The 11848-nt window shown below is 37.9% G+C and overlaps 1 protein-coding gene across 1 annotated transcript; it reads left to right on the top strand.

Annotated features, from left to right (window-relative positions):
* The first annotated feature begins 413 nt into the window (after positions 1-413).
* LOC105348959 (protein FAM234B) lies at positions 414-10588 on the top strand. Its single transcript, XM_066066376.1, has 15 exons — positions 414-1452; positions 1531-1849; positions 1959-2321; positions 4793-4936; positions 5475-5666; positions 5786-5928; positions 6220-6397; positions 6700-6847; positions 8279-8443; positions 8795-8888; positions 8975-9169; positions 9290-9314; positions 9423-9569; positions 10070-10153; positions 10267-10588. Exons 2-15 carry the CDS (start codon positions 1846-1848, stop codon positions 10578-10580), a joined length of 2196 nt encoding a protein of 731 aa, XP_065922448.1. The 5' UTR covers positions 414-1452; positions 1531-1845; the 3' UTR covers positions 10581-10588.
* Positions 10589-11848: the final 1260 nt, after the last annotated feature.

Genomic DNA, 11848 nt, shown 5'->3' with positions numbered 1-11848 from the left:
TAATATTGATACATGTTATAATTTTTTTTACCTGGATCTTCGATATTCAAGATTTCACATGTTCAATCATAATAACAAGAATACATTTATAGAAAACATAAAAACAAACGGTGATGAGCAGAGAAAACTATCACACATCCAGTTCAGATTACAGAGATGTTACTCAGTTATTGGTAACGATGTTTGAAACTTGAGGAAATTTGTACAAACATTGAAATATCCGACCGACACGTCCAAGTACTGTCTATCGGTATCGTCTATTCTTGGAATTTAACACAAAGTGCATGCTTAGTACGTAAAGACAGTAGTGCTTTATAAAGTCTTATCAATTACCTTATCAGAAATACAAGGATAACACCTGTAAGATAGCAGGAGGAAGGTGTAAACCATATCAAACTATACCCCCTTCCTCACCGAGACGTTATGAGAGGCCACATGACCCATTTAGAAATAGTGTCACTGCAATTCTTGGATTTCATCACATTAGACAGTTCGTTAATTGCCGTGCTTGAATTTTCTTTATATGGTACAAAGGGGCATCAATAGTGCTGGGTCTTCTGAGACGCAGCCTCTCTGTGTGAACCGTCTGAGTGATGTCTGGTCCAGTGAATGGAACGGAGCAGACACAGAACAGAATAGGAAGAAGGAGACTAAATACTCGCCGACCCCGGAGTGATCGGAAATCTATAGGTCTGTCGGTTTTATGTAGGAATACCGTCAGATTTGTTTGAAATGCACAAAAAACGTGATTTCATTAATTCCATTATTAAACTTCGGCAAATCCTATTTAGGGTAGCGATCTCGTCTTATCTTTTAGTTATTAGAATTGAAAATCGATGCGTTAATAATAGTTTTCTGGTCGTGGATTTAGATAAGCTTTGTAGCACTGTATCCACTTAGTGAGTACCCAGTGCCGGAGACTGGATACATTGTGAACAGGTCCATCCCCTGAAGCGCATTAGAATGAAGCGCACGGTGAATAGACGGAATTACCATATCACCCCCCTCAACTTTAACTTGACAACACTTGCATAAGAAATTGAACCATTCAATCACGTTTGTTGATTTGTAGATTTATTGAGAGTCGAAGTTTATCTTGGGTTGGTGTCAAATTAAACCCCATTACAGACTTTAACGGAGCGAGACTCTTTGTAATTAAAATCAGAATGCAATAAAGCATAAAAAAGCGAAATCGTGAACCTTTAGACACGGATCTGTGACCAATGTTGGAGCTGTGAACTTCGCTTTATGTGTTCGTACACGATCGGTCACCAAATATCGACTCTGCTGTCGGTTCATCTATAGGTTCAGTACAGCTTCTGTCGAAGTGTAGTGCTTTAGATAAGACCAACTGTCAAACACAATCGAAACCATAAAGATAAATGGGTGTTGTGAAACCTGGAACAGGGAAGTGGCTGGCCATTTAAATGCGCTGTAGTTAAGACACAACATGTAAGTTTGTTTCTTTTCTATATTTATGTTAAGTTTATCTATCGAGAATAGATTATTTAAATGCCCACTGTATTGCAGTGCAAGGAACCACAGCGGCGTTTCGTTATCACTTAGAACAACCTGGCGGCTACTTCACACCATAAACTTTGTCACAGATTGAAAATCAGCCGTCGAACCCCGTATTGTGTTCAGAACATGGGGACAGTGAAGAGTAGTCATTAACTATAGACGCAAACATTTAGTCTGAAGTTTTTATGCCTCTGTCACATCAGGCATCGTTCGTTATGATTCGGAGTACGTGATGATTACACCGTTCAGGAATAATAATGACCAAATCCAGGGAAAATCTGGCGGATTTGTAAGACGTGGGACAAGCTAATCATCATCATCACCATGGGTATACTAATATGTTTTTTCTCGTAATTAAGGTACATGTAAAGAAATCTTTTCAAAATTACAAGTTTGTACAAAAAATTGTTTTCAATCTCGTCTCCTTTTCATTTCAGTGTCTAAGAAAGAGTACGACAGGGTGCCCCTGGTTTCCGGAAGTGTCTCGGACTCTGATGAAGATTCCGGACCGGTGTACAACATCAGCCTCCGTCAGAGGCGCCACAATCGACCTTATCACAGACCGTTCCTGGTGGCCGGAGCATTAGTCATCATAGTACTGTTAGCGGTGATCGCCGCCATGTGTTACGTCATAGTAAATCGCCCCGACCCCACCAGGACCACCCTGCCGCCCTCTGTGACAGAAAACATAAAGATTACCCAAGGTTCTACAGAAGACGTCACCCCACCCATTGGGACCATAGCTCCGGACAATCGACGTCGAACGACACCAGACTGGAATGTGACTTTTGATGCTCTGGGTAGGTAGAGTGCACGTGTTGTAAGACTAGTTTTATGCCCCACGAACAAATACAACGCGATTCATGCCAATTATGGCGTGTCAACAATGATTGTGTAGAATTCTACTCTCTTTTATTGGTACCTTGATTTTGTAATGTATAAAGTAATCGGACAATGTTTTGGATATCCTTTTGGAAAATTTATTTTTTGTGGACCTTATAAAAGTAATGGGTGGATGTATAAAATTTTGTCATAAAATGAAAAGGCTATGTTTGTTAAAATACAATGCAAGGCACTGAGTGTAACATTGTGTCTTCTCTCGGGCACCCACTGTAACATTGTGTCTTCTCTCTGGGCACCCTCTGCAACATTGTGTCTTCTCTCTGGGCACCCACTGTAACATTGTATCTTCTCTCTGGGCACCCTCTGAAACATTGTGTCTTCTCTCTGGGCACCCTCTGTAACATTGTGTCTTCTCTCTGGGCACCCTCTGTAACATTGTGTCTTCTCTCTGGGCACCCTCTGTAACATTGTGTCTTCTCTCTGGGCACCCTCTGCAACATTGTGTCTTCTCTCTGGGCACCCACTGTAACATTGTATCTTCTCTCTGGGCACCCTCTGAAACATTGTGTCTTCTCTCTGGGCACCCTCTGTAACATTGTGTCTTCTCTCTGGGCACCCTCTGTAACATTGTGTCTTCTCTCTGGGCACCCACTGTAACATTGTGTCTTCTCTCTGGGCACCCACTGTAACATTGTGTCTTCTCTCTGGGCACCCACTGTAACATTGTGTCTTCTCTCTGGGCACCCACTGTAACATTGTGTCTTCTCTCTGGGCACCCACTGTAACATTGTGTCTTCTCTCTGGGCACCCTCTGTAACATTGTGTCTTCTCTCTGGGCACCCTCTGTAACATTGTGTCCTCTCTCTGGGCACCCACTTTAATATTGTGTCTTCTCTCTGGGCACCCTCTGTAACATTGTGTCCTCTCTCTGGGCACCCACTGTAACATTGTCTTCTTTATCAAGGCACTGAATATAAATTACCTTCTTTCATTTGACACAGAATGTAACATCTCCTCTTTTACAATGCTATGCACTGCCCAAATATTGCTTCCTATAGCTAAGCACTGAATGTGACATTGTTTTCTTTCTCTTGGCACATCGCCTCCTTTCATTAAGCACAAGCTTCTTTCTCTAAGATCTGACCATAACATTTGTCCCTCTTCACTAGAGAAAGACTATTACATTGCCCCCTTTCTACAGGCATTGACTATTGCATTACTTCCTTTTACAAGGCACTAACTGTATAGCACTGCATTCCTGAATTGCCTCATTCAGTACACACTGACTGTAACATTGCCTCATTTACTATACGTACTGTAACATTGCCTTACTGTGACATTTCTATAGGTACCGACTATGATATTGTCCTCCTTATTATGCACTGGATATTGCTTACTTTCTGAAGGCCCTGACTATTACATTGCCTCCTTTTACTAGGCACTGACTTTAACATTGTTTTCTATCTTTAGGACTTGATTAAAACATCGCATTCTTTACTAGGCACTGGTTGAAACATTTATTCCTTTATCTTGTACTGACTAATACATTGTCAAATACAGTAGGCACTGCTTGTAACATTGCCTTTTTTAACAAGGCACTGACTATTACATTGCTCCCTTACTAGGAACTAGCTGAAAAAAATGCCCTTTTCTCATTCTGTAGGAACTGACTATAACATTCTCTCCTCTCTCTAAGCCCTCATTGTAACATTGCATTCTTTACTATGCACATATTTTCACATTGCGTTTTTTGTTATACTAACTGTAACAATGTCTTCTTTTGTTTTCTCCAGACACTGAAAATTACATTTCCTTCTTTACTAGGCACTGACTTTTACATTGCCTCCTTTCTCTAGACACTGACTAATTTATTGTCTTCTTTCACTAGGTTCTGAATATTTCAGTGCTTGTTTCTTTAGGCACTGACTATTTTATTGTTTTTTTACTAGGCACTGACTATTACATTATTTCCATCTTTAGGCACTGACTATTTCATTGCGTGTTTCTTGGTCATATTTTACTAGACACTGACTATCACTTTACCCAATTCTCAAGGGACTGACACTTTCATTGTAATTTTTCACTAGGCACTGACTATTTCACATTGCTTGCTTCTATAGGCACTGACTATTCTAGTGTCTTCTTTAACTAGACACTGACTACATTGCTCCATTCTCTAGGCACTGACTGTTACATTACTACATTCTCTAGGCACTGCCTATTACCTTACTCCTTTCTCTAGGCACTGCCTATTACCTTACTTCTCTCTCTAGGCACTGCCTATTACATTATTCCTTTCTCTAGGCACTGACTATTACATTACTCCTTTCTCTAGGCACTGCCTATTACCTTACTTCTCTCTCTAGGCACTGCCTATTACATTATTCCTTTCTCTAGGCACTGACTATTACATTACTCCTTTCTCTAGGCACTGAGTGTGTGATACGACTGATCGACATTGACGGGGACGGCCTACAGGACATAGTGTTTGGTGCCGCCGCCACCGCTGACCTCGCCAATATCGAAAGCCTCGACATGAACGCAGATTTGAGGAAATTTTGCAAGGCGACTGGTATGCAATGATTAAATTTACTTCTATTTCTAAACGAATTTTTTACGCATCAATATTAAACAAGAATTTTCATGCATCACTACAGGGTGTGTGGGTACGTTTGTTACGAAGCACTTAAAAATATGCCTCTGAATCTAACTTCTCAATCTTTCAAGGTAAATTTAGGTACAATAATCTTTCCTCCGATAAAAAGTGGGGAGGGGGGCTGAACCCTCTATCATGCTATGTGCCTAATGGTTAAGTATAACTTTGCCAAAAAAGTGGGGGGGGGGGGCTAAGCCCCCCCCCCCTAGCCCCCCCCCCCGTTCCGACGCCTATGAAGACGTACTTTTGTATCATGAAACATGCACTAGTATTCATTGGAGTGTTTAATATCAATTTGTCGCAATAGAAGTGGCTTGCTGGTTGTGAACAAAATATGGTGTACAATAAACACACATCGCAGAATATTTACTAAGGCTTCGTTTTAAAATGAAGATCACGAATGATAAGACTTGTTTTTTTTAGAAAGAAACATTTCTTTTAAACATCTCTATAGGCAGAACCTACCCATGTATCGGCACTTTTATCGGTATGAGGGGATATGACGGAAAAGTCCTATGGAAAATCCCTACACGAGCCGGCGCCTTACTGACCAACTGTGAAGACTTTGATATCAATTTGGACGGAAACACCGACTGTGTCATCGGAGGCCGCAGCGCCACCATGGAGGCTATAGACGTTAGGAACGGTATAACTATTGTCCATTAATGATTTTTTCCCTAATAATTTTCTTCTGCCATCTACGTGTCAATTTTCAGATATTTAATCTTATGAAAATGAAAAATATATTTCTTTTTTTCTACAAAGGAAAACGACTTTGGGAAGCTCGTTCAGCATTTTTCAGCAATACCTGGAACTTTTATCACCCAATGGCCTTGCCTGATTTTAATGGAGATGGTGTCAAAGAAATAGCGGTCATGCATGGTGGGAATCCAACCAAAGATTCCAACGTACGAATAAAAACCTACACAGTCAAAATAGAGATTTGCCGATCCATAAAGAATGAGAAAAATTAATAAATTTAGAATATTACCGATATTAATCAAATTGATTATTCTAGTAACTGCAAGTTTTTTAGTTGTCCTTCTTTTAAAATAGAAGAAAAGGTGGTAAAAGAAGCGCTGATATAAACTTTACAAGATCGAATTACCTGTTTGTTCCCCTTTTATGAAGGAGAAAAGTCTTTCAACAAATTGGTCAAATTCCTTTACTAATACAAAGTCTCTTGCCATTTAATTTAGGACCATGACCGAGAGTCCGGCCGTCTGATCATGCTGGACGGTAGGACGGGGGAGGGGATGGGGGTGCGCTCTCTGGATATGCCCAACAGCAAGGAGAGTTACCAGAGTCCGGTGATGTACACCTACAGTGACGGATCACAGTACATCCTGCTGGGGAGTGGGGGCGAAACAATTCCCGGTAAGTTGTTTGTTGGGCATCTGAAACACTAACTATTCCCAGTCAATTGATTGGGCACCAGAAAAACAATTTCTGCATAGTTGGGTAGGCGTTGAATGTCCAAACAAGGCTTATGTACATGTTTAACGAGACTCTCATTAGGTAATGAGGTTGTAGGTAGTTCCTTCAGCCCGCCTCATTGGTACTTAGACGCACAATAATACTAGAGGAGTTGCTTGTTTTGTATTTGTTCATCATAGTTTCTAAAGGTATGCTATTTCTTCTTCATATGAATATATTATTGATATCTTTTAACATTGCAGGGGATTTTATGATGATCTCGTTGCCGGATTTTTATCGTTACGTGATGGGGATCTCAAAGGACGCCAAAGTACCGAATACAAGGGGATCATACGACCAATGGAGTCATCTCCACAGACATCCAGACACGGGCATCATAGTGTTATTCACGTAAGTACATTTACTATAGTTGGGCAATCAAATTACATATACCTCGTTCTAAAAGACCTCGGTTAATTTTTATACCATTTATTTCGGTTACTTTACGAAAAATTCAATAACAATTATATATTATCAAACTAATATCATATCAGAAGAGGACTGGATAGCCCATGCCATTGTTGTACTTAATTTATCTCTTATTTGCTTTATGTATGCTTAATTTTCAAAGGTAAAATATTTTTGGGGGGGTTTTCTTGACTAAATAATAGTTTTTGACCGAATATATCACATTTAAAATCTTAAGGTATAGATGTACGAGGGTCAATCAAAAAATACGAAGACAATGCGGCTGTCTATCATATATTTTTCACGAAAGTCATACTTAACAGATTAATCTGTGCACAAACACTTATGTTATTGATATGCGAAGTTTTAGTCCATTTGATGAAAGGGTATTTTTGTTACCCCTTTTTAAAAACAACATGTTTTGTCACCACGGCGCACGGTAACGTTCAAAACATGACGTCAAAATTAAACATGCACAATTTATAGATATACCCCATCTTTATATCTTGCTTTGTCTCTTGTGCCTTTCTTCTTACAATTTAAAATGGCACTGAACCACTTAACATATTATTTGCACACATTTGCTCGAGAATCATTAGTTAGTTCTTCAATGTTTTCATTTTCTAACCGTGTATATCTTAGTTTACAGTAAGGATAACCCTGAACGTCGGTTGACGTTACTTCTTTTATGACCAAATATTTACAGATATTCTACTCTCTTTCGGACTGTTTTATATTCAAAATACAATGACCACCACCCCCACAAAATTTATTACAGTTAAACACAAACTTGCAAATAATTGTTGACTTATTTTTTGCACAATTGAGCATTTTCACAGCTTGTATCGGCTTTTTCCTGAGTTAAATCCATTTTATTTGTACTTCTCGTTGCGCCGTGACGTCAGGCGACGTCGATGTTTTTAGTCAATTCTAAAGAGGACTATCTGACTTTAGTTGCTAATATCTGTTCGACAAAACAATATATCCCATCATTATTTGGTACATAGAATATCATGACTATAATAAATTTGAAGTTTCAATATAATTTGGTTTTAAGCCAAATTTATAGAGATAATACTTTCAACATTATATGGTTTATTGTTGACATAACACACATTTTGACCGTGCGCCGTGACCTCATTTTTGCAGGATTAAATTATAAATAATTCTTAGAAATAAAGAAATTTATTAACTTTTTTTCTTGCAAATTGTCTGAAAATATTGCTAAATTATGTCTACCAAATTTAGTAATGATATGACGTTAAGTAACATAGCTATGACAAAAGTCTTCGTATTTTTTGATTGACCCTCGTAATGGGTAATTCGTTGACCATGCAGCCTCTTAAATAGGATGTGATTTTATTTTGTGTGTAGGGGCGTGACGAAGGGCGTGATGGTCCCGCCCCTGATGACGGATATCGACCGTGACGGAGTGGACGACATCGTGATGTCGGCTTACGATGGAATCGTGATGCTGCTGGACGGTAAAACCATGAAGTCCAAATGGAAAGCCGAATTCCCGGGAATGGAATCTTACAGGTAATGAACGATAACTGGAGCAAACAGCAGGAGGAAACCCTTTATAATCTGAATTTATATGCATTTATGCTGTAAATTCCTTATATTACGCGAGTACTTAATTCTGCGATTCCGCTGTTTTGTATCAAGTCGTGAGAATATAAAATCGCGAACGCGGAACTTTAATCCCCTTTTTCTTATTGTTCTAAACTCTCGAAAAAAAAATGTTGAAGAGATTGTAAAATCCGGGAAGGCTATTTCCACGATTTTACGTGGATATCAATTTCTCGAATCTACAGTATATGTATACTCATGTATTTTGATATCAATGCACATGCATTCTATTGTTTCATTTGATCTACTCTTCTATAGTACGCCTGCTCCGGGATACTTTGATGAAGATGACGTATTAGATTTCATGGTTCACTGGAGCACAGGCGCTTGGCCAATGTACAATGCCTCACAGGTGACGTCACCAAACCTCAGTTTTGTCCACCTGTAATAAAACATCCATCATGCTTCTGTCTTTTTAATCTTAATCTTTTATTCCAGAAAGTGATATTGAGCGGGAAGGACGGGAGTGTAATATGGCGGGCTGGCCTGAGGAATTTTGAGATGTCCTCAGACTTGACCATTCAAACTACCGAACCCCACAGAGACATTTATCTGTACAAGATGAAGGGGCGTGGTGCGCACGTGTACCAAGACGTCACGGGAGAAATCCACGGTGTCGGGGTGCAGAGGAATGTAAGTAACACCCATACAAATTATATTTTCTACATACTTACATATAAGACGCTCTAAATTTGTCATTACAAACATCATCTATTGTTAATAAACACAAACAAATGGTTTTTTTTCCTTCAGATTTCCATACTTCCAAATAATGACGGTAGGACAAACCACGTATTCTTAACAGTATAAGTTTAATATTGCCGTTTTCGTATTGTCGAACAATTGTAGTTTTTGCACTTTAAATAATTGTTCTTGTATTTTGTAGATTCCATGGAATATAAAGATTTCATGAAATATCATTTCCGGTGCAATGCCGGGGTCGACATTAAATCGGAAATTTTTATGATGGACAGATCGACGGCCGACACGCCCATCAAAATAATGGAAACGCCCCCAATAGAATACGAGTACCGTGAGTATCTCCTCTCAGTTCTGTGCCAAGAACCAATGGAATTTCATTCATAAAGTTTTGTTTTAGATTTACCGATAGTTACACGATGGTACGAAGGCATATGTGCAATATATCGCTTTTTTGTCTCAAGGGGCGGTACAAATGTTCTTCTCTATGCACGGATCTAGATGCATGGTGTGTGAATTCAAATTTCTTAAAATTAAATAGTAATTTTACCACCCCCCCCCCCCCAGCGAATTAAAATATTCCGTAAGACCACCCCACCCACCCCCGAAAAAAATATAGATCAGCACATATTATTGTGGTCATTTTTTTTTAGACTACTGGGTATATATTTATCTCTTTAAGATGAAGAGCACTGTCTAACGATTTATGATATATCTTATGACTGAAAATCATTTTATTTTGTTTAAGGTAGATAAGATGGATAATTTCTTGAGCATTTAAACTCCTTAACTGTAAATTATTGAATGACAATTTTAAAACTCTTTTTTATGCAGATCCAAGAATAAACTGGAAAGCTGGCGTTAGAAATGAAAGTGTAAATTATTGTGCCGTGTTGATTCCAGAAGATAGAACCACGTGTAAGTATTAGAAGACGCTGTCAAATCTCACAGTAGGTCTATTGTGCCACATAAAAATACAAGCATTGAATATTGATAACCATATTGATCACATTGGTGTCTTGATACTGTAGCTGCCATCGGTGACGTAGATGGAGATGGCAACCTTGACCTCGTGACCTTGATCGGTCATACCGGACAAATGGTGGACGAGCATTACAGCTATGACAGAATGATCTATAAGACTACACTATACAAAATTAACCTTAGTCCTGTTCTACAAAATGGCGAATTCCGGACTCCGATTAAGATGCAGACGACACTGCCACTAGATCGTTACCACCAACAGAAGGACGTCTCATTTTTACACCCGCTTCCGCTTAAACAACAGCAATGGCTGTCATACTTTGGTACCAAACAAAACGGACATTTTAAGAATAAAAGATAACACGTTGATTTCTTGTGTAGATTTATCGTTTAATTGTAGCATGATAATTTAATACAAATTTAGTTAAAATGTGTTTAAGCTCAAGAAAGTATTGCAAGACTTATAAGACTTATAAAAATATATAAATTTTAAAAGTCTATAAACTTTTGCACAGAAGCAAAAATGCTTTTGTTAATAGGTAAAGGTTGTCGTTGCCATAAAAAAAGTAAGTAAGTAGTACTATTGACTAAATCTAGCATAAACACAATACACAAGTAGTACTATTGACTGAATCTAGCATAAACACAATACACAAGTAGTACTATTGACTAAATCTAGCATAAACACAATACACAATTGTGTCTCGGCTTTGTATGATTTATGTTGGCCGGTACACATTTTACCAAAAGAAAAATAAATATGCGGTTCCGTAACATTAGGCATATGTTTTCAAAACAAATTGATTGAGGTGGCTGTCCTGGCTTCTATATTGATTGAATTCCACTGATTGACAGCATTGGGTACAAATGATTTTTCAGTAAATCTAACCTACACTTAGGAACATTCAACTCCTCCTTGTTTCGTGTTACTGTAAATTCCACCTTTAGACCTAAAATGAATATGACAAATGATAGAAACTGCTTATTTATGCCAGCTTGTAAAAGAACATTTTTCGATATATTGAACCAATATAAAAAAAAACATGGCACGAGCTAGTCTTGTTTACATAACAAATAACTGTACGATTGCCATTCAAATGTTGGTTGGCCATTAGAAATACATTACTAAAGCATTGTAAACAATAAAAATGGAAAAATATTAATGACAACAATTTTTTTTGAAGGAGTAAAGATTTGAGGATGTTTAAATTTGGTGGCCAAGTAATTAAATAGTATCTATATGAATATTATTGAATAATTGAATAGTATCAATATGAACAATATTTGATGGAGGTACAGAAGCTTTGCATAATAAGATCATGGAACTTAATGACAATCGTAGTCTAAATATCTGTATGCAAGTATAATTAACACATAAATGTAAATTGGTTTTTAATTTGTTTGCTATATTTCATCGAAAACAAAATAATGATTAAAAAATCACGAAAAATGTACTAGTATATAGTGATAATTTAGCTCTTTATATACTTTCAGAAGCGCCAATTGCAAATGATTTGGAGAGGGCTATATCATTGCAACAGCTCTCGCCTTAAATAAAAAATACTAAATGATATAATAATTAAACGTATTTTAAAAGATAAATATATATTGTTTTAGAATTACAGCCAA

The sequence above is a fragment of the Magallana gigas genome, chromosome 7 (genome assembly GCF_963853765.1).
Source record: "Magallana gigas chromosome 7, xbMagGiga1.1, whole genome shotgun sequence".
NCBI lineage: Eukaryota > Metazoa > Mollusca > Bivalvia > Ostreida > Ostreidae > Magallana > Magallana gigas.
This window is presented reverse-complemented; position numbering and strand designations above follow the sequence as displayed.